Raw genomic sequence first — 22,261 nt, 5'->3', positions numbered from 1 at the left:
CATCAAAGCACTTCTGCCCAGGAGAAAGGCCTCTGCTTCTTCTAGTCCCAGTGTGGCAGCCCCTCGATGCAGTGTCTGGGCCACCCCAGGCCCCATGGCAGGCAGGCCTAGGACCCCCGCCAGCAGGCCCTCACCACACCCCCCCCCCCAGGTTCCACTAGTTGTCACTTTTTTTCAAGTTTTTGAACCTCCCCTCTGGCCTCCTTCTGACCTTCTCATTAGACTATAATGTGTCCCCCCTTAAAAAAAAACAACATGGAAAACAACAAAAAAACTAAGATAAAACCCCTCTCTCCAGATCCCTGGGCCCCACCAGCTATGGCATGGCACAGCCAGGCTCCTGCAGGCAGCTGTCTACAGGCTGGCGCTGCCCCCGTTTCGTCACCTCCCTCGACCCACTCAGACCTGCCCCCACCCTCACCACTCCCTTGAGATGCCCCAAGTCCCTGTGCTGATTAACCCAGGGAGGCTGCGGTGCCCGTGACCGCTCAGCAGCACCTGGCCTTGTGGCCCAGCCCTGCTCCCTGCACTTGTCCTTGCCTGGCTCTCAGGACACCACCCTCCCATTTTTCTTTCCACTTCTTTGGCAGGCTTTCTCTGTCCTGCCCCTGGAGTAGCCCAGGGTCTGCGCTGGGCCCTTTCCCTGGGACATGTTCCCAGCTAGCCCAATCCTGGCAAATGTCCACCTGAGCACTTCTAGACAATCTTGTAGCTTAGGTCTGCTCCCAAGATCTTGAGGCCTTCACATCCAGCTGCCTCAGATCCCACCCGGCTGGGTCACAGGCCCAGCCAACACTGCTGACCCCTGGACTGTTTGTCCACCCAACTGGCCAGGTTGTCCCTAAAACCTTGACCCACCCACTACCAAGCCCTAACATTTCTGTCCTAGGAATCTCTTAAATCATCTGTTTCTCTCCATCACACCCACACAGTCTTGCCTCCATCTTCTTGGGCCAAGATGCCACAACAGCTTGTACTACTGCTGCTGCTGCTCTCTGCCCATTCTCCATGAGTGAATTGACCGATAATGCTCTTCCCTTCCCTAAACCCTTTGGAGGCTTCCCAGAACCCTTGGCATAAGGCCGATGGCTTCCAAGGGCCCTTGTGGCCTGCCCTCTGCTGTCCTCCCTCTCTGGGTCTCCATGCCGCAGTCCCACTGTACTTCCAGTTTCCCCTGCTCCTATTTCTGTTGATGCCTGGCCTTTGCACACGCTGCACACTCTGCCTGGGACACAGTCCCCTCCCACACCCTCCAACCCCCAGTGTGTCTTGCTTAACCCCATCCATCTTCCGGGTGACTATCACTTCCTCTAGAGCTGTGCTGTCCAACAGTGGCCACTAGCCACCTGTGGCTATCGAGCACTCAGAGCACGCTTTAAGTGTGAAATACATACTGGATTTCAAAGGCTTAGTACAAAAAAAAAAGGAAAATACCTCATTAATTTTATATTGACAATGTTGAAATGAAGATAATGTGGGATATGTTAGGTTAAATAAAGTAAATTTAATGTTATTAAAATTAAGCTCTTTTTACTTTTCTTAAGGTGGCTGTTAGAAAAATTTAAGTTACACTTCACATTGTATTTCTGTGGACAGCAGTTTCAAGGAGACCCAGACAAGGGGAGGAGTCTCCTCTGGAGTCTCTGCCTCCCCCGCTGCCCAGTCCCCACCTGCCATGAGGTCTGTCTAACACCCGATACCCAACACAGAGCAGGGCTCAAGAGCTATTTGAGTGGACAGATGACCTGGGGAGGCACAGGAGAAACAAGCTCCTCACAACAGACACCACTTTCCCACCTTTTATTACTCAATAAACAGGGATGTGGGGATAGGACAACAGCCAAGTCTCAATAAATAAGAGAAAAGGGGATGGGGCAGTGGGGCCCGCGCCTGCACAGTCCCACATAAATAACCAGGTTGCCGAGCACACTGTGGAGTTGGGCGCTGGGGTGGGCAGTTGCCCGCACTGCCCGGGGCTGGGGGCACGCCCCCCAATACCACGGGGACACAAAAACCACTGAGATCAGAGGTACCTCTCCAGCCCCATCACACATACCTCTCCCTGAAGCTCCAGAGATCTTGGGGACACGGGGGCGACTGGGCCTGCCCAGGTCAAGTCTGTTTTCTCATTTTCATTAAAAACTGGGGTGGGGGGCAGGCACATGCATTAAGCCCCTTCTGTGGGCAGCCCCATATGGCGGCCATGAAAGTGGAGGCGCTGGGAGCAGCAAAAATGGGGCCAGATAAAACTACTGGGAGAGGGTGGCAGAAAGTCAAGCTCTTCCCCCACAAGGGACCCAGCCAAGAACCTGCAAGTAGCTGAGGCCCTGGGTACTGAGACATCTTTCTCTCCCCGCTTTACAGTCAGAAAAACTGGGACCCCACCAATGGCCAGGGATTTGCCCAAGATTAGAACCTAGGAATTCAGCCTCCCAGCCCACAGCTTTTTGTTATCCCTTCCCTTTATAGGACCTGCTGGAAGGGGAGGAAAAGGCAAATTTGTCCTAGGATCCTGTCAGAGGCAGGGGATGGCTAAGTGCCCAAGGTGCAGGGCCAGGGGTGCTGGGCAGAGGCTCCTTTCCTGCCAAAGCCCAGCTCCCTGTGGTACAAAGAATCCTGTGGGCTGCTTGGATTTGGCATGGGCTGGGACAGGGGTCAAGTGCCTCCTACAAGGGAGGAACTGGGGCAGCAGGGGCCAGGGGTGGGGCTCACAGTCTGCTCCGATCCACAGTGCCTGCCTGCCTGCCTCCTCGCCAGGCAGGCAATCCCACCTCCAGGCCTTGGCCTCTGCTGTGTTGTCCGCCAGGCCATTGCTCCTCGGTCCTCACAGGCCCAGCTGCAGCTCTGCCTCCTCTAGGAAGCCTTCAGCACCTCCCAGGGCAGGGCTGCGGTGTCCTCAGACTAGACAGCCTCTCAGATGACCATGTTGCTCTCACTTAGCCGGACCACATAGCAGTTCTCCTGGGGGACAGGGGTGAGGGATCTGAACTGATTCAGGGGTACATCAGGGCTGCTGAAAAGTAGCCCCTGCCCAGGGCCCCCTAGCCCCCCACCCCTGGCCTGTTTTGGGTCAGGGTTGGCCCAGGCACCAACCCACAACTGGCCCTCACCTCAGCCTTGTTCTCTGCTTGGGGCTTCAGCCACTTAGTTTGGCTTCCGCCACTTCCCAGCAGTGCCTGCTGCTCGGGGGGGAGGCCAGGTTGTGGGCAGTTGGGGAAATCACCCCCTGAGGGCCCAGCCTCCGTGATGGTCTTCACCTCAGATACCCGCTGCTCGGGAATGCGAGCTACACGGAACCTGTGAGGAGAGGGGTTGCAAGCACCCCCATTAGAGGTGGGGAACTGCAGGCGCAAATAGGGCAGCTCCTGCCCAGGGTCACACAGCAAGTTCGCAGATCAAATCTTGAACCTACCAACGCCTGAGCCCTTCCTGGCACCCTCCCACCCCCTCCAGGATGCAGGTGCACAGGCCCTTGCCCTGAGAAGCCCCAGCATGACTGGGAGGGCCTGACCTCTCTGACCACTCCACTGCCCAGAGAGGTACACTGAGGCACAGGGAAAGTGGGGAACCATCACATATGATGTTCAAGGCTTAACCCAGGGCCCTGCCTCCCCACTGGATATGAGGTCTCTCCCTGACCCTGCATCTGTGCCCGTCTCACCTGCCCACAGACAGGATGGTGATCTCCCCCTGGCGTCCAGCCTTGGCCCCAGCCTTGGGTGCCCGGGCCGGGTTTGGCAGGAAGCTAGGGGTGGGAGTGGTGGCAGCTGCGGTCTCAGGAGACAGCAGCACCTCAGGCCACTTCTTTTGGCTGCACCGGGAACAGCAGGGTCCAGAGAGTGAGGCCAGGCCCTGTACGGTGTGGAGGTGGTGACGATGTGGGCAGATGTGCTGTATGTTGGGGCAGCCTGGTGGCAGCCTGTAAAGAAAACAAAGGTAGGAGCAGTCACTACCCAGGCCAGGCCCAGGGCCAGAAACCCCAGGGGGTGGAGGAGGGGAATAGGGCGACAGAAGAGGGAAAACACCCGGGCGGTGAGTCCCCAGGAGGCGGGCTGACCATCTGTGGGCTTGGGGCCCCCTCCTGCCCCGCCTGCCTGCTCACCTGGGCACTGGCCTGTGGCTTGTCTGCACCAGCTGTCTGCTGTGATGCTCCTTCAGCAGTTCCTCCAGGGCCACTGCATTCTCTGTGGGCAGCTGCAGTCAGAACCTGGTTCTGGGCATGTGGGGCACACCCCCCAACCCTACCTGACCCCCAGCCCCCATCCCAGGCCTAGGCCGTGTGCCTTTTTCTCCATCTCGTCGGACAACATCAGGAGGAAAAAGGGCCAGCAATAGGGTGACGGCAGGGAAGGGCAGAGCAGGGCTGCCTCAGACCCTCCTCTCCTGGGCACTGGGGTGGCATCAACCATTCCCTCACCTTTCTTCTCTGTGATCAGACGCACCAGGACCCCGATGGTGTCCTCGTTGGCTTCCTCGGCCCGGCAGGCAAGGTTGATCCCTGCGGAAGAGCAGAAGGGCCATGATCTCGGGGAAGCGCAAGCAGGGGCTCCAGGCTCGGGAGCTATGCCAGGATCTGCCGGCAGAGGGCGCTTCAGGCCGTCGCAGGCTCACAGCAGAAGGGCCGCGCATGCGCAGACGCGCCGGAGGGGGGGTGCCCCAAAGCCCGGCACGCCTGGGACTGCAGGCCTCAGCCGTTATCACCTTTACTACTCAGCATCACTGCTTCCTGCACCCACCAACCCCAACCTCAGATGCTTTGAGGTTTCAGGGTCATCTGGACTCTACGGTCGCTGGAGACTGGGGCGGGCTGGTCAGCTGCTTAGGGGCCTGCCCTCTCCCCTCCTCAGCCCCAGGGAGCTGTGGGCTGCCTCCCTGCCCAGAACCCCCAACACCTCCAGCCAATTCAGCCATTGCAGACCTCCCTCCTCCCTGCACACCATCCTGTCTATATAACTATTTAATAGAGGGCCCTGGGTCAGCTTTGGAGCAAAACCTCAAGGGCACGAGCAGGGGGCCACTGGGGTCAATCCCGGGACCAGCAACAAACAAAGCTCTCAGGTGTTGCACCTAGGCAGCAGCCAGCAGGTAAAAGACACTCGGCTAGGAAAACCAGCGCAGTCCCAGGCAAAGTGGCCCTGAGATGCCACCTTCCTGCCTGCCTGAAGCTACTGCCCCTGCAGATTTCAGTGTCGAGAGTCAGGAGGGGCTCTGACCAGGGAGTCTGGAGGCTGGCACGGGAGATGCCATTTCAATCATGACTCAGCCACAGGCTCCTGTGGGCCCAGGGTAGTGTATGCACATGTGGGGGCCCCGCTGACCTACTGCCCATCAGGGGACAGTGGTGGAGGGGGGAGAAGGGAGAAGGGTGGGAGGAACGTGTCTCTCTCTCTGGCTCCAGGGGTATAACCCAAACCACAGCCTGGATCTGAAACATGAGCCCCTGGCAGAGCCAGCCTTCCTGATATATGGAATTTCTCCTGCTCCAGGCCAGAGGTCGGAGGTCAGAGGTCACCCTGGGTACCTTGAAGGCAGTCTGACCCTTGAACCATACACACAACTGTAGCCCCCATGGAGTAGGGTGGGAATCCCACTGAAGCCTCCTGACCGGCAGTCCTGCTTCTACGCTCAGCCCCGTCGCCCCTCCCCCTCCTGCCACTGGGCCCGTCTGCAGCTGTCACCTCTGAGGCCCGACATACAGCACCTCCAAGAAGCCCTCCTGATATGCCCATCGCGGGCCTCACCCTGTCAGACCCGCCAGGCCAGATTCCCTCCAGCAGCCCAGGCCGAGACTCCCCACCATGGGCCCCCCCTCACCGTGGGCCCCCCCACCCTGGGCCCGGGCTGGGCCTCACCGCCGCCTCCGCCCGCGGAGCCAGGCCCAACCTCCTTGTGGGCCGTGCAGTGGTAGCCCTTCCGCTTCAGCAGGTTGCACACCAGGATGCCCAGCAGCCCCATGAGGCAGAAGACAGGCACAATGGCAATCACCGCGTACTGCGCAGCCGTCTCCTCGGGGCCACCCGCCCGGGTGCTGTTCCCAGGCTGCCGTGTCTCCCTACTGCCACCGGTCCCAGCTGCCACCTCCACACCACGGCGGGCCCGCCGCCCCCACACTGAACACGTGGAGGATGAGGCATGAGAAGACAGAGAAACAGACAGACAGACAGGGAGGCCCAGGGCCTGAGTTAGTCAGGGTGTGTGGGGGCTGATGGGTCCAGAGCCACCCATTGTCCACCAGTCTGGGGAGGCCAAGGCCAGCCCACCCCTCCCCTCCATTGTGGCCCCTTGGCCAGTCCGCCTGAGCAAGGCCCCCATGCTGGCTCTTACTGCAGCCCCATCTACTCGTCCTCTTGGGGACCGATGGCATGCATGGCACACGCATGGGCCCAGGGACACAGGATCTGCCACGTGACCTGTGGATTCACTGCCTCAGGAGGCAACTCTCCCAACGAGTAAGAGGCATGTGCATGCGTGAGTGTGCATGTGCATGCATGTGCAAGAGTGTGGGTGCTCATTCATCTGCATGGGCCTGTCCAAGGGGTGGGGGAAGGGTCAGGACATGAGCCTACGAGCCCAGGGGCCCAGCTGTGGCTGCCACTTGCTGGGAGGTCTCAGCCACTCTGAAACAAGGTGGGCAGACCCAGAGCCAGTGAACATGTGGCCGCCTCCTGCTGGGCACCCTCTGGCCACATGCCCTCCCCTGGGCTGGGAGAATGAGGACCCCACTGCCCCTAGATGGACCTTGCAGGGCTCCTGGGCTCAGGCTCACAGAAACCCCCCACACACATACCCCCTCTCCAGTCCTAGCCCCAAACTGCCACTCACCCTCACAGCCACGGGTTCCCAGAGGTGCCCAGGAGCACGGCTGACATGGAACATGAGGGGCCCCCTCAGGGGCAAACCACCTGTAAAGAGGGAAGATGTCACTGAGGCCCAGATGCTGAGGCCCAGAAAGTGCCCAAAAATTATCCCCGAAAGAGGCTGGACTCCTACTCTGGCACCCTCATTGGTCCTGACCCAGCCCACTCCACAGATGGGAGGACTGAGGCCTACTCAGGGTGGGGGTGAGGCTGGGACCCCAGGACTCAGGGGGCTGGTAGCCCCCCAGCCCTGTGACTCACCCAGGCTGGCACCCTCCACAGAGCGCATCTCGAGTCGCTGTGCCTGCCTGGGCCTCCAGCCTCCCTCGCGGGCTGCAGCGGGCATGGGGCTGGCACGGGCTGAGGCCCCATGAGGCCGAGAAGGTGCCTGGGGCGCAGGACCTGCACAATGTGTCCTGGCCTGGGTCCTGTGGGAGGGGAAGGATGAGAGCAAAGCCAGGAGCCAGGACTGGGGTCTCTGGGGCAGCCAGGCCGGGGATGCCCCGGCTCACCCCCACAACCTTCCCAGGACAGGGCAATGGGCAAGGCAGTGCTCACCAGGCTGGGCTCCTCCCCAGGAGGGCACTGCCACGGCGCCATTGTTGGAGTGGCCAGAGGCCAGCGCAGCAGCTGGAAGAACAGTGGGTGGGGGCACACTGAGGGCAGCCACAGTGCTGGGTTATGGGGCCCCTGGAGACATCTCTCCACTGACCACACGGGGCCACCCCAGCCAGGCTTCAGGGACACCCTCCTAAACTCAGTCCCTCATGCAGCAAGCAGAGCCTGTCCTATCCCACAACTGCAGGGCCTGCCATCTGCCTGGGAATCACATCTGCTTTGGAAAAGGTCTGGAAAGCCCCAGACAGGGCGGGATCAGGATCTTACGCCCTTGGGTCTCTGAGTCACACTTCTCCAGCTAGTCAGGGCGACAAGGAGGAAATGCTTCCGAATTCCTCTCTCAAATCCTGTCCCCCTTCCTGCTGCCTTCCGCCCAGGCCCCCCGCCCCAGTCACAGCTGGGCCTGTCATTAACCGGCTCCTGTTTATCACCCCTGGGCCAGCTCTGCAGCTGGTACTTCCTATCCCGGCCCCTTGCTGCCCCTCCAGGACCACATCCTCCCCCGGGACCTGCACCCCATGCACAGTCACCCTGCTCATACCCCTGCACCCAGTGGGCAGGACACATCCCAAAGGAAGGATCTTCTCACTCAATTTGTGCCCCACAGCCCAATCTACCTAGGAGATACCTTGCAGGTATGAGATGTCTGCCCTCAATCCCTTCTGCTCTGGGGAGACCCTGGTGTACTGGCCTGAGCTGGCTAGGGGGTGGCTGGCACAGAGCAGAGCTAGCTGCCCCACGGGGTAGAAGAAAAGTCACACAGGAGGCTCTGGCTCACAGCACCTGCTAAGCCCTGGGAGGCTCTGCACAAGAAGTGGCTCTCAGGGAAGCTGGGGGCCACATCTCACCCCCTCCCCACCTCAGCTTCCAGAATCACAGCAGAAAAACCTCAGACCAGACTCCAGGAAACCGCCTAAGGCTGCAAGTCTATAAGCCTGAGTCGTGACCAGGCTCTGGGCAATTGGTCTGATTCTCTGATTCTGGGATCTGGAATCTGGGGTTCCTGGAGCTTCAACTCCAGCATCTGAGGTGCTAAGGTTCCCAGGCTCCAAATCCCAGGTCTCCTGCCCACTCTCTTCTTGCTCCCCTGCCCAGGGTGGAATAGAAGGTGCCTCCCAGTGTCGGATTCTTCAAAGGAAGAGCCGAGTAGGCAGCCCCCACCCAGGACAGGTTCCTGAGCAGCTTCTACAACCCCCTCCTGGAGGGCTGGGGTGGGGTGTAGGCCTCAGAATTCAGCTCGTCTGGTTTCCCCAAGTGCCAGCCCCAACTCACCAAGAGGAGGCAGGACAGGGGCCAGCGCAGTGGGCTCAGCTTCATCCTCAGGCCCCGTGGCGGTCGGCAGCCTAGGCCAGACAGAGGGAGGCTCAGGGGGACGCGGGAGCAGGCAGGCAGCTGCTGCCCTCCCGGCACTGCTCTCAGACAGCAGGACCTGTCGGGGGATTCGCCAAGTTCCCCTGGGGAAGGCGGAGGACGGGGCAGCTTGGACCAGGCCACCCCATGCAGGCCCAAGTGGAGGTGGGGGGCCCTGTCTGTACACCAGCCTCACAGCGGGGGACAGGCTGGAGGGAGACAGAGGGCTCTGCCAGGCTTGGGAAGCTTCCTGGAGGAGGAAGGGCTTCCTTCCCCTTCCATAAAGAGCCAGGGGCCTGAGACATCACCAGGGGAGCCTGGGAGGAGGAAGGAAGCCTGAGGTGGCTCCAGTGGGGGGAGCCAAGGGGGCTGGCAATCCTCCCCTCAAGCCTTCCGGACTCCTCCTGCTACCTGGAACCACGCGCAGGTCCCCACACAGGCCCGGCTCACACTTCTTTTGCTGCTCTGGCTCCAACAAAAGCCCTTTCCCTCACCCTTCAAAGCCCGACTCAAAGGCCTCTCTTTCCAGAGGCTCCCCAGGACCTCTCTTTCCCCAAAGCTGGGATGGGGCCTGCTCGGACCCCCATCTCTGTGTCCCTCACCCCACCTATCCCAGCCCTGGTCCTCCTGGTGGCTGCGGCCCCGAGCTCACACCCAGCTGACTCCCCCGCGGAAGGCTGGGTCCCATCGATGGCATCTCCGCCCCGATGCTGAGCAGGGCTGGGGCTGGGGGTGGCCATGGCTGCTTTCAGGCCCGGGCACCAGGGAAGCAGGTCTCACCAAGGCAGACTAGGCTCCTGGCTTCGGGGAGCTCACGTCCCAGGGGAGACGGACAGCAAACAGATAAAGAGTGGCCCCCCCAGCCAAGCAAAAATAAATAATGTGGGTGAGGCACAGAGGATGGTTGGTGGGGGGAATCAGGGAAGTTTCAGGGGTGACTCTGCAGCCCACCGGCCTGAGGCTAAGGACCCCCAGGCTCAGACCGGCCTCCTTCTGAGAAGAGACTCCAGCCTTGTCTTTTTTCTTTTCCTAGATGAAGCACTTCTTATTTTTAGACCAACCAAACATTCCAGGTAAGGGAATAAGCAGGAAGAAGGGCTCAGATAAGACAGCAAATGGGACCGAGGCAAAGGGAGGAAGTTCCGTGATGTATTTCCAAGAGGCACGGCTTGAAATTCCGGGTGAGGGGAACCCGTGTTTGTCAGGCGCCGCTGGCCCAGGACCCCCGCAGGCTGGACGGACCCTGCCTGGAACACAGAGCTGTCTGATACTCAGCCAAGGGAAAACGGGGGGCCTGCGGGGACTGGTGAGCAGCCCGTGCAACCCTCGCTCCGTGGCAGTCTGGGCTTCCCGACTGGAAAAGGAGCCTGCGGAACCCGATCCTGCTGTCCGGGCGGCCTGGCCCTGCAGGGACCTGGCAGGCCAGGGGTTTGAGTTACAACACAGGGCGAGGGGGAGGGATGCGGTCATACCATCCCCGGGGCTCTCCAGGTCACTGGCAGCGGCTCTCGGCCTGAGGCCAGTTCAGGGGAAAACCAAGGACAGGAGAAGGCCCGGCACAGAGTATGGCGAAGGCCACAACCTGCTGTCAACACCCGGCAAACGGTGTCCCCTGACTCATCACTCCCCCCAGCTCCCTGCACCCCCCCAGCTTGTCACTTCTGGAGAGGACTCCTGCCGCCTCCCCAGCCCGGGCCCCGCGCCCACCTCATGCCAGTTTCCCCAGGGCCCCTCTTGCCTGTTCTCCAAGGGATCAAACCCACAGGTGTGGCTGTGAGTCCCAAGTCCTCAGGCTGTCCCCACAGCACCCCCACCCAGGACCCAGCACTCCTCCATGTTCCAGAGTGGGCCCGGGGGAGTGAGGGGAGGGGAGGAGAAAAGCCAGAGGCCAAGCGAGAAAGGAGAGGTCCCGCTCTGAGCTGGATGCACCTGCCCGGTGACCAGAGTCACAGGGAGGGGAAACACGGCTGCTAGTCTCCAGATAGAGGAGCCATGTCACCCAGAGACTTCCAGGAGGAAAACGGGGATCCAAAGACCCAGATACGACGCCAACAGGGGCCTGCTCGGGAACCCCACAGACGCTCGCTGCCCTCATGCCTTCTAATTACCCCAAACCGGCACTTCCTCCAGCCTGGCTGCCAGAGTCTCTGCTTGGGGCAGCTCCCTGCACCTCCCCACACTCAGACTGAGCCCCAGATGGACCTGCCTGGCCATGCTGCCCAGAAACCCTGTGCCCAAACGTGTGCACGCCCGTGGCTCTGACCTCCCCTCTGCCCTTCCCTCCCCTCCGAGCCTCTAGCATCTAATCTCTTAGCTCTGGAAACTTGATCTAAAAGCAAGTTCAGACTGAGGTCCCTCGGCCTGGCTGGGGGTTCCATGAAGGCCCCATCCCCACCTCTCTGCCTTGCTCTGATGGCCAGGAAGTGACCTTCCAAAGACAAGCATCTCCTGAGGGCTTCCTGGAGGAGGAGGGGGTGTCGGAGACGAGAGGCCACGGACCCCTCAGCTGAAAGTCAAAAGCTCCAACATCCCCTCCCACGGTGGGGTGGGACGGGACTGAACACTTTCCCAGTAGTGTCCTGTCCCAGGCCAAGGGGGTGTGAGCAGAGGAGAGGCTGCTCCTCCCCAGTCTCCTTGCCTAGGGCCACCAACTCCCTGTGGGACCCGAGCCCCTTGCTTCACCTCACTGGGTCTCGGCTTCCTCATCTGCAAAATGGGGGTGTTCATCTCAGCCAGGCTGCCATGAGGTCGAAGGAAGGTAAGGAGCCTAAAGTATGTGGTGTGATTTCCTCCTTTCTTTTCCTCTGCATCTCTTGTCCTGGTCTGTAATTAACCATTTGTTTGCTTACTTGTTTATTGCTTGCTCCGCCACCAAACAGCAGCAAGGGCAAGGACATGTATTTTATTCACCACAAAATCCACACCCAGCCCAGTGTCTGCAGTAGGGGCCCCCACAGACAGGCTCGCTGAGGTGGGGGGACAGCTTCCTCAGACTCACCCAGCCCCCATCCTCCAACAAAAACACCCAGTTAGAACGAGAAATTCCCTGTTAAAGGCCAAGTAGCAAAGCCCCAGCTCTGGCTCAAGGAGACACAGGAGCCCCAGAGGGGCAGCCCTGGAGGCCCCAGAGAAAGAGGAAGCTGGGGTGCCCCGCCCGCCCAGGCCGCGCAGCTTCCCCTTTCCCGGAATCGAAGCGCAGGTCACCCAAGCCCCTGCCACAACCTGCCCCGCCGCGCCCCAGCCTGGGGGCCTCCCACCGCTGCACCCCCGACACCCCAACGGGCCTCCGCAGTGGCGTCCAGGCCCCAGGCCAGCTCCCCTCACCCTCAGGGAGGCTCCAGAGAGCCCCCGCCGGCCACCCCCAACCCCTCCAGCCTCCTGAGCTTCTTGGTCCTTCAGATGCACTTGCCTCTGACCTCAGCACTTGTACTGCTGTTTCCTCTGCCCATGGCCCTTCCAACACGTACTCTTCCTCCAGGGCTCAGCTCCGTCACTTCCTCCTGGAAGCCCCCCATCACCACTTCCCCCTCCGCATATGGCCCTGTGGGCAATGAGCCTCTTCAGGCGGCCCCTTCCCCACGCCACATGCTGCCCTCTGTGCCCAGCGCCAGGCCAGGGTCGGGCCTGCCGGGGAGGCGGGACCAGCAGGGGTGCGCTCAGCAGGGGGCACAGAGGGCCCGAGAGCAGGTGAGGGTTAAGGAGCCCAGAGCTTGGCATCGGGCAGGGGTGGCTCTGGACTGGGATCTGGGGCTATCTGGGGGCTACGGGTCTCGTGGAAAGCCCGCCCTGCAGTCCGCCCGCCTCACTCTGCCCTTCACCGGCTCTGGAGCTGTGTTCCCCTGCAGAGGGCCGCAGTGAGGACACAAGGCAAGAATTCACATTAATCCTCAGCACAGAGTAAGCCCACAATAAACACACACTCATCTCTGCCATGCCTGTTTCCCCATCTGTGGCTCGGGGCAGGGGTAGGGGCACACACTCGACAGGCAGGTGTGAAGGAAACTGAGACTCTCTAACAGTCACATTCGTGCACTGGGCTTGGCACAGAGCCAGGTGCACAGGACGCCCCAGTGAAAACCCAGGGGGAGGGAGGGCACAGGAGGTGGGGAGGAGTCTGGAAAGCTCGGTGGGCAGTACAGGGTCAGACCAAGCCTCAAGTGCAAGCTGAAGATCGCGGGCATGACCCCAGGGCCTCTGGGAACCCCTGAAGGGTTAAGAGGGGAGGGAGAGACCTGGACAAGTTGTGTTTCGGAGGGCTTCCCGCCAAGTGGAGGTGGGAGGAGGTACCCGTCCAGGTGGGCTCTTCTGTCCCCCAGCCTGCAGCACTGGGCCTCCCTCAGCCTCAGGGCCCAGGGTTGCCTGGAAACACAGCTGGACACAGGCCTCCCCCAACGGTGGCCGTGCCTGAAGCAAGAAGACAAAGGCCACCCATCAATGGAGAAATCCAGGTTAGCGAGGAGCACCGTGGTTCCCTGGCAACAGGGGTTGAAGTAGGGCAGTGCCCACAGCAGGCAGTGGAGGGGGGAGGGCAGCCAGGCCCTGCCTGCTTCTCACCCCACTCCCGACAGGGGCAGGGGACTGACCCCAGCCCGGGGCAGGCCGGGCCCTCATCCTCGGCCACCTGCACCCCTCACAGGAGAGATGAATGTCCCTCATTCCTCCCACACGGGAGGTCACTTGAATGGGTCCCGTAGCCTGTGAGTGGTGAAGCGGGGATGGAGCTCAGGTCTGCCGGACTCTACTTCCCGCCTCATTTTTAATTGTTTGTCGCCCTTCTGTCAACCCTCACCCTGGAGCCTAGCCCAGGGCCTGCCGTATTGTAGATGGCCTAGGGTGCTTGCCAACCCGATGGCAGAGGCTGGGGAGCTGTAGCCACAGCAGGTAGTCCGACTAAGGGGCTACTACGAAGGCCCTGAATGGGTCCCAGGGAAGGAGGTGCTGCCCCACCCAGCAGGCTCCGGGCCTCTGAGATTTGCCTGTATCCATACACATTTGCATGCTGCCCTGGTCTGTGCCAGCTCAGATGGGAAGGGGCACTGGGAACTGTAAGAAGCCGGAAGGCTGGGGAAGGCCTGGAAAGCTGCGAAGGTCGGGAATTCCCAGAGGGAGGAAGAGGGGTTCCCAGGGTGGGGCTCTGGCTCCCTAGGCCTGCTGGGGCTGGTTCGGGGTTACTCAGCAAGGAGTCCCCATTCCTGTATCTACCCGGCTTAGGGCAGCCATGATCTCCCAGGTCACAATCTTGGGGTGAGGACTCCAGGCATGCTGCACCTTGAATCCTGCACCACTGTACAGACAGGCAGCTGGCACTCCCGGCCCACCCCTCAGCCAAGCCCCCAGGGGCTGGGCAAGCTCTGCCCCTCAGACCTAACTGCCACGGGCTCTGGGCCCTGGTGGCTCAGGTGGGTGGGGTGGGCAGGTGAGGCTGAGGGGGATTAATTGGCCCCTTGGGGCTGAAGAAAGGGCCGAGGCAGCCAGACCTGGTCCACCTAGCTCCCCCCAGTCTGGGTATGGCACAGATGCAAGCCCTCCCCCACCCCACCCCCTTCCCGGCTGAGCTTGGGACTAGGGGAGGGGATGTCTGGGACCAGACGGTTGTCCCTGGGGCAAAGCTGGGCTCCCCAACACTCCCCTCCCCTAAACACCTACCGCATGCACCATGTCCATTCTAGACGGGATTTCACAGAACCCCTCAAAGAAAGAGTTCAACGCTTTACAGGTGAGGAAACTGAGGCTCAGAGAAGCTAAGTAATGACCTATAACAACTTGGTCTCAAAAGAGATGAGGTTTACCAACCCAGGAGTAAGGGCGGGCAGTGGGCAGCCCTTGCCCATCCCACCCTGGGCCTGGCATCCCTGTTGCCCCTTTGTGTCCTGCTCCTAGCCCACTGCTCAATCTCTCAGCACCACGGGCTTCCTTCAAGAGCCTGGGGGTGGGGGGCTGGGCTGCCCCAAGGCAAGGGTCTGGGAGGGACTGGAAGACACCCCATTGCACCCCCACCCCTGCCATCCTACAACTACCTCCTCCTCTGAGAAGCCCCCTTTCCCTCCCACCCTGACCAGACATCTGGTACCGAATCACTAACATGCCAGGGTGGCTTAGAGCCTGCACCCCATCACCCCTCCCTGGTAGACATGGGCTGATGCTCCCAGAGACTCTGAGGGAGACCACAACCCCAGCCTGCCCCATTCTCTGACTCTTCCAGGCTCAGGGTACACGAGAAGGAGACCTCACCCCACCCCAAGCAATCCCAGGTCAGGCCCGACCCACCGGAGCTGGACTGAGAACTGGGGTCCTCGGCTGAGAACATGGGGGTGGGGAGGCGCTGGGCCCTGCAGCGGGCACACCTGGGTTCAACTCTGGCTGTGTCACAGAGCCGCTCAGTGATCTGGGGTGAGTGACTTACACTCCCTGAGCTTTGGGGTCCTCCTCTGCAAACAGGGGTGCCACTCTCTGCCTGCTGGGCTGCTGGGGGACAAGTGGAGACACTGAGCACCAATACTCACTGCAGCCCTCCAAGGGCCAGGCAGGACCCCAAGCTCAGAGGCGAGTAGCATCCTGTCAGTCACACGCTGGGTTGGGAGCAGATGAGGATGCTTTGAGGAACCCAACATAAGTCCCAGCAGCATGGGGGAGGGGCCCTGGCCTCCTGGGAGGATCCTGGGTGCCCATTTCCCAGCCCCACCTTCCCAATCCTGGTTCCTCCTCTAGAATTCAGAGCAATTGTGACTGTTCAGCTGACCCTAGAGCGTGGCCAGAGGATCCGGAAGGTCATGGGGGAACAGCAGCGCCTCTTACAACCAAGTTTCTCTGTTGGGGTGACCCTCCCCTCCCTGGGCCCTCAGCTCCCGGCCCCTCAAGCCACCCTTGGTTTTGGTTCTCCCTCAGCCCCTGCCTGGAGGGTGCTCTTTGAGGCAGGGAGGGCAGGGGAGCGAATGCAGGAGGCGGGACGGCCCTGCCAGGTCCCTCCCTGCTCTCACTGTCCCCTCTCAGGGGGGATGTGCAGGACAGAGCCTGGGTCCCTCCTCCGACGCCCTCCTTCCCCCTCTCCACTGCACGCTCAGACCCTACTTCTAAGTGGCTGTAGAGGCCCGCTCCGTCCCTCTCCATCCGAGCCAACCACCCAGGGCATGTGCTCCCAGCCGCACGGCACCTTATCTATAATGCTCTCATCTTTCCCAGGCTGGCCCAGGAAAAGAACTCTGGCCTTCAAGGCAGACAGCCCTGAGTGTGGATCCTGGCAAACCAGGGTCTTGATGGTGACCATGGGCAAGTCCCTTGCCCTCTCTGGGCTTTCCCTGCCTGTACCTAGAAGGGACCCAGGACCCACTTAGAGCATGAGGTTGAGGATGTGAGTGCCTCAGGGCCGGGCACACAGAGGGTACGGACTGGCTTCCTCCTGGTTCCCGGCCACCCCAGCCCCACCCAGTGGTACCAGGCCCAGGCTCACGGCAGCTCAGCCTGAGAGGGGGGTGGGGCCTGCCAGTCCCTATGGGTGATCTCAGGCAAAACCCTTTCCTCCCCGTCCACCCTCTCCTGCCTGCCTGGAAGAGGGGCTGGCCCTGTAAGGGAGGGAGGCTGAACTTATCCAGCCACCCAGGTGCCGAACAGCCTTATCCACAAACCCCAGCTGGGCCGGCCCTCTTGATCCTTCTTTGGAAACTGATGCTAGAATTGTCAGATAAGCCCCCTTCGCACTCCAGGCCTGAAGACATGGCTGGGGGCTGGCGAGAGCCTGAGTGCCAAACTCCAGCCCTGGTGGCTGAGTGACTCGAATTAGGGCTGGTCCCCCCTGCTCTCTGGGTCTCCGCTCTCCCATGGACAACTTGGAAAGAAGGCGCCCCCACAGCGTGCTGTGCTGTGAGGAAGTGCCGAGCCCAGGACCTGGCACACCAAAGGGCCACAGCAGGGATAGTTCCCCCTGCTGACAGGCAGCAAACTCCCCCCATACCCCAGGGGGGTGGCCCTGAGTGTTTGACCCTAAGCCCTGGCACACATTCAACCTTGAGCCCTGGTGAGCATCAGAGACCCTGGGTGCAAATCTTCTGGTGCATCTAGCAGAGAGTAGACGCTCAGGAAGCAGCCTTGTCTGCACAGAAATGACAGTGGGAGAGGGCAGGCTGCGGGCCCAGGCTCACCTCACTCAGCCCTGGCCCTGGCATGCAGTACCCAGAGGTGCCCCACACCTGTGCCTGTTCCCCAGAGGCAAGAGAAGGAGGGGGGACAGCTGGCGAGTGGAACACAACAATGAAGACAGATGAACACTGGCTGGGAGGGCTTCCTGGGGGAGGTGGGGCTGGGGCTGCGCCCTGAATGGCCAGGAGGGTTCTAGAAAAAAGCAAAGGCAAGGCAGAATGGACGCACTTGGTAGGGGAGATGAGGCTGAGGATGTAAAGTCAGAAAGAAGACTTGGAGGGAAAGGCCTCAACACCAGAATGAGGAGTTTGGACTATATTTTAGAGGTAAAAAGTAAAAGCTTCTTTAGAGAGGTCATTCTGACAGTGAATGGCAGAACTGGGACTGGAGGTAGAGAAGTCGGTAAGGGAGTTGGGGCAAAGACAGTAAGGCCAGAGCTGGACATGAGGCAGCCCTGATTTTGTGAAGGTGGATCTTGAGCCAGCTTCTACTCCTGGGCCATGCCCAGTCAGCCAGGGAGCAGGACAGAAGGTAAGTATCCTGTCTGGAGACTCGCAGGGTTCTGTGGGGCCTTGGGTAGGTCCCTGCACTTATTAGAGCCTCAGTCTCTCTCTATAAAATGAGCTGCACCCATGAACTTCGACTCCTGACCTAAGGGGGGGTGGGGGGAATGCCGACTGCCCCTCCACAGCCCCCTCCTTGGCCAGACACAGGCACCTTGCTCCAGCAACTGTCACACCAGGCCCAGCTGGAGCCACATGTGGAAACCAGTCCTGTTCCCAAGTCATCCAGGAGACCTAGGTTCTCAGAAAGATGTGGCTTGAGCAGGGTGCAGGGCAGGCCTGGGGGGCCTCCAGGAAGGCTGGGATGAAAAGAGGTTACCCCTTCCCCTCTCTCTTCCCCTCCCAGGCCCTGAGCTATTTCCACCTCTTTGCTGACGATGGAAATAACTCGGGCTCAGCCCCTGGAGACCAAGACAGCTATTTTGATCAGCCCCAAGAAACACAGCTCCAGTCATTCCAGAGAGGACCGAGGGACACCCTGATCCCCAGCCCCAGCTCTCCACTAAGAAGCTGCGGTGATCGGAGCTGGGAGGAGCCTCTGGGAAGAATGAGGAGACTGAGGCCCACAGAGGGTAAGGCACCAGCTCAAGGTCACTCCCAGCCTGCTTCCCACCACAAGGTGTGGGTGGACTTGGAAGAGTGGGATAGGGGCCTCCCAGGTACGGGAAAGGTCACCTGAGACTCTCAGGTATCCCTGCTCTCCCTGTCCCTTGGAGCCTGGGCTGATCAGATTCTCTTCAGAGCCATGTGCTCGCTCCCAAAGCCAGTTGCAGGCTATAGAAGGCCGGAGACAGGCCTTTCTGGTGACTTCCTGGCTGGGGCTGGGGCGAGGAGGAGGATGAAGAGGAAGAGGAGGAGCAAGAAAACCACATACCCCGCCCTCCCCAATGTTTCAGGCACACGTGTGTACACACTGCACTCACTCAGAACACATGATGGGACACCCTGGCAAGGCCGTGCTTTCCAGCCCAGTTTTGAGAAGAGGAAGCCCGAAGGAGCTGTGAGCAGATGTTAGGAAGGTAGGTGGCCCTCTCCAAGCATCTCACAGGGCTTCAGGGTCAGAAGACCTGAGTGCCAGTTCTGGCAGTGTCCTGACTGAATGACCTTGGGCAAGTCACTTTGCTTCTCTGAGTCTCAGTTTCCTTTGGTGAAAAGCAGTAAGTGCATCACAGAACCACGGTGGGGTTTCAATAAGGCAGCCCACCGTCCAGCAGGTGCCCCCCTACCCTGGGCTGGAGAACCCAATCCTACCCACCCCGGATGAACTCCATAGACCTTCTTGTGGGGTTGGGGAGTCTCAGAGCAGTCCAGCCCTGATGGTAAACGGCCCTGCCCCAGCCCTCCAACAAGAACTTAGCCTCCCAGGAGGGGAACCAGTTCACCCCCCACCCCCTACCCCAACCAGGGAACTGAAGAAAAGGAGACTGGAGCCAGAGAAGTCAGTGTCTATGGATCAGAAGTTCCAGCCTGGCCCGAAGACCAGGGAGTCTTTGGGAGGGAGGCTGAGGGCTCTGCTCCCAACCCCGTCACTAGCGCCTGTGTGCAGCCTCTGGGCCACAGAGTCCCCAGCAGACACCCTGTCCCCACCCCCCACTGCAGTCTTTCTGCCTGGAGGGAGGGAAGGGAGAACAGAGGCAGCTGACCCAAAAACAATAGAGGATCCCAAAGTGATGATTCATGTTCATTCACAGCCTCGGTGTGCAGATGGGGAGACTGAGGCCCAGCGGGGGCACGGGCTGGGAGCAAGACTGCCCAGGCCCGGTGAGAATACAGGTTCTGAAGGCAGGTAGGGCTATGCCTGGCTTCGAGGACCTCGGGCTTGAGAGTGTAGGTGCTGGGAGTGTATGTGTGTGCTACCCTCAGGGCCCCTTGGGCCCCTCAGCCTGCTGCCAGAGATAACACCCCACTAGATGCCTCCCAGTTTTGCCCCCTGGCTCCCTGCCAGGGCAAGTCACTCAGGGTCCACCCCAATCCCTCACTAAACTGAGCTCCTGAGGGGTGTCCTCTTGGAGACAGTCCTGGAGAGACCCTTCTCCCTCAGACGCCTGCCCCCTAGGCCTGCTGGAAGGTGTCGGGCCCCTCTTCTTTCCACCTTTTACTCATTGCCGGCAGGTGTAGACGCGCATACACACAGCCACGCCAAGCCCTGACCCCACTCACACACCACGAGCTTCAGAGATTCTGCCGCTCCTTGTCACTCGGCGTTTCTCGCCCTCTCTTTACACTCACAATAACAAGTGTTCCTGGATCTGCCTTGGTCACGCCACAAGCTACACACACTCGGTGACCCCAGTGACCCGGGGTATCTCTCTCTCTCTCTCACACACACACACACACACACACACACAATCACACGCACACGCTCTGCCTCTCACAGACACACAGAGCCCCTCTGTGTCGCCCGCTCGGCTCGGCGTCACCACCCAGTGTCCCGGCCACACGTTCGCCGGGGCCGGGCAGCCTCACGCGCCGTGTCACCCACAGTCACGGGCTGACACCGTTCAGATCCCCCCCTCCCGGGGCCGCCCGGCGCCGCAGCCGCACCAAAGGGCTGCCGTCCGGTCCGGCACCCCGTCCTGGTCTAGGCCTAAGTTTCCCGGGCGGGGGACGGCTCCGGACCCCTTCGGCTCCTTAAACTGCAAGTTCCGCCGCTGCTTCCTTTCCCCTTCGCGCACTCCCGCCACCCCACTGCGCAGGGCCCGGCCAGGAGTCGCGCCCGGAGGACGCAGAGGACCCGGGGCAGGGGAACACAGTCCCTGGCAGGGGGCTCAGAGACGCGCCGAGGGGGACACAGTCCCTGGCAGGGGGCTCAGAGACGCGCCGAGGCTGGTGTGCTTGAAAGACACCGGGACCCGACGCATTGTAGGGGGCGGTGGGAGCACCCGGCTGCGGCATCCGCCGCGCGGGCGAACTTCCTCAGAGACGCGGGCAGGCAGGGGGCGCCACTCAGGTCCGCATCATCCGGCCCCGTCCGCTGGGACCGACCCCGGGAGGGGGAGCCCGCACACCCTCGTTACCTTTCCGCACGGCGCAGCTCCAGCTCCTGCTTTGCTCCCGGTTCGACACAGCACCCGGGCCCGGCTCGGCGCGCGCACCGGCGGCCACGCAGCCTGAGCGCCTTTTGAATGAATCGCCGGCCAGGCCGGGAAGGCGCGAGGCCCCGCCCTCACGCGTCATGGCCGCCGGCCCCGCCCCCGACGTCAGACTCCCGGGCTCGCGCCCCCTGTCCCCCTCCCACTCGGTGAGGCCACGGTGGGTCTCGAGTCTCTTCGGCCCGTTCGTGCTGCTCTGCGTCGCCATCTGTCGCGCACTCTCGGAACTGCAGGGGACTGCGAGAGACCCCGCAGCCGAGCCCCGGGGTCCTCTCGGATCAGCCCCCTTAGTGGCTCCAAGCCAAGAAAGAAGGGGCTGCGTGATGCAAAATGAAGAGCCTGGAGACTTGGATCTGTCACCATTGCCAGGTAACCGGGGCCACAGCTGCCTGTTCCTGGGCCCCGGCTTTTTCCTGGAAATTGGTGATGAGCGAGAATGACCTCACCTGGTTTTGCCGATGATGCCTGGGCCTTTCCATAGAAGCCCCCACCCAGCTGGTGAGAAAAGGCAAGTGAAGGTGAGTATTTAAAGGGGGCCCACCTGGTGAGCTCCTGCACCTCCCTCAGGGCCTAGCCCAAATCTCCTTCCTTAAAGAGGCCTTTCCTGCCCACTCCCTACCCCACCCCCTCACCAAGGTAGCTAGTCCCTCCCTCCAGCAGGACAGGTGACAGACACACTGCTCTCCCTCCCAGCAGGGCAGTGTCCAGGGCACTATTCACATTTGTACCTCCAGCTCTGTGACTTGTGTCCCTCTGGAGTGGTGCGATGTGGTGGGCCAGGACTGAAGGCAGGCAGTACCATTCAGGGGTCCCAGTCGCCCTCCCGGGACAGCAGGGCTGGGAGGAGACCCGACAGGGAGGGCCTAGTGATGGAGGCAAAGGCCTGGATGGGGCGGGATAATCATAGCCCATGAAAGAGGGGAAGAAGGTAAATAGTCTGTTGAGGATAGGTGGAGGAGGGGAAGAAATATAAACAAATTGAATAAGAGAATCTGAGCCTTGGGGTGTGGGGGTAAGGAAGGTCAGGTCCCCAGGATCCAGGAGATTCCAGGAGAACTGGATACCTGTGGGAGGAGGGGGCAGGGGAAGAGTTTCCATTTCCCTAGGCCATGCCCAGGTGGTGGAGGAGGGCAGAAAGAGCTCCAGGTCCCTGAAGTCAGCCTCAAGGCCCCAGCACTGTTAATGGGTGACACCCAGACGACAGGCAGGGTCTCCCAGGGTCCCATACCCCACATCCTAGCCTGTGGAGGGAGCCCAGAGAGGGTCTGTGCTGGAGAGCTGGTGAGAGAGCCAGAGCAGCCCAGAATGCTGGAATGCCCCACAACTAGTTTGCAAGACCTTCCATACCTCAGTTCCAAGTTCTGGAGTCCAAAAGGTTGTGTTTCACGTGCTGCCCAGTATGCTTTATGGTCAAGGAGCCCCAACCATTTATAGGGAGGGCTCAGGCCCATGTCTACTACTGGGTCTCTGTGGGGCTTTGGCCAACCCCCATCCCCAACCCCACCCCAGGACTCAGTTTCCCCATCTGAAAATTATGGGGCTAAACTTGTTGTTAAAAGGCCATTCTAGTTCTCTGTGGAAGGAGGCCGTCTGCCTGCCTGGGTGGTGAGTGTGGGCAGCCGGGGCCTGAGCTGGGAGAAAAAGTCAG

At 60.9% G+C, this 22,261-nt stretch overlaps 1 protein-coding gene across 4 annotated transcripts; it reads right to left on the bottom strand.

The window, feature by feature from the left end:
- Window positions 1–1,395: 1,395 nt before the first annotated feature.
- On the bottom strand, window positions 1,396–20,660 carry RELT (RELT TNF receptor). Of its 4 annotated transcripts, none has more exons than XM_037840562.1 (11): window positions 20,539–20,660; window positions 8,748–8,818; window positions 7,416–7,487; window positions 7,119–7,285; window positions 6,823–6,902; window positions 5,853–6,110; window positions 4,418–4,498; window positions 4,103–4,184; window positions 3,662–3,919; window positions 3,111–3,297; window positions 1,396–2,961 (listed from the first exon to the last, which is right to left on the bottom strand). In XM_037840562.1, the coding sequence occupies exons 2-11, from the start codon at window positions 8,790–8,792 to the stop codon at window positions 2,914–2,916; spliced, it is 1,278 nt and encodes a 425-aa protein (XP_037696490.1). In that variant the 5' UTR covers window positions 8,793–8,818; window positions 20,539–20,660; the 3' UTR covers window positions 1,396–2,913. The 4 variants fall into 4 exon arrangements, with proteins under 4 accessions (XP_037696490.1, XP_037696488.1, XP_037696491.1 ...); XM_037840560.1 differs by lacking the exon at window positions 20,539–20,660 and adding an exon at window positions 9,478–12,021; XM_037840563.1 differs by lacking the exon at window positions 20,539–20,660 and adding an exon at window positions 11,508–12,021.
- Between the last annotated feature and the right edge of the window lie 1,601 nt (window positions 20,661–22,261).

Source organism: Choloepus didactylus, chromosome 6, assembly GCF_015220235.1.
Source record: "Choloepus didactylus isolate mChoDid1 chromosome 6, mChoDid1.pri, whole genome shotgun sequence".
NCBI classification, from domain to species: Eukaryota; Metazoa; Chordata; class Mammalia; order Pilosa; family Megalonychidae; genus Choloepus; species Choloepus didactylus.
The sequence above is the reverse complement of the archived record's forward strand: the minus strand, read 5'-3'. Positions and strand labels throughout refer to the sequence as shown.

Excerpts from the sequence above, each read along its gene's own strand:
- RELT (XM_037840560.1), bottom strand. The coding sequence starts at position 9,565 with ATGGCCACCCCCAGCCCCAGCCCTGCTCAGCATCGGGGCGGAGATGCC. Across the intron at positions 6,903-7,118 it reads TGTGGAGGGTGCCAGCCTGG|GTGGTTTGCCCCTGAGGGGG; the intron begins GTGAGTCACAGG and ends CCCTCTTTACAG. Across the intron at positions 3,298-3,661 it reads ACCATCCTGTCTGTGGGCAG|GTTCCGTGTAGCTCGCATTC; the intron begins GTGAGACGGGCA and ends CTCTCCTCACAG.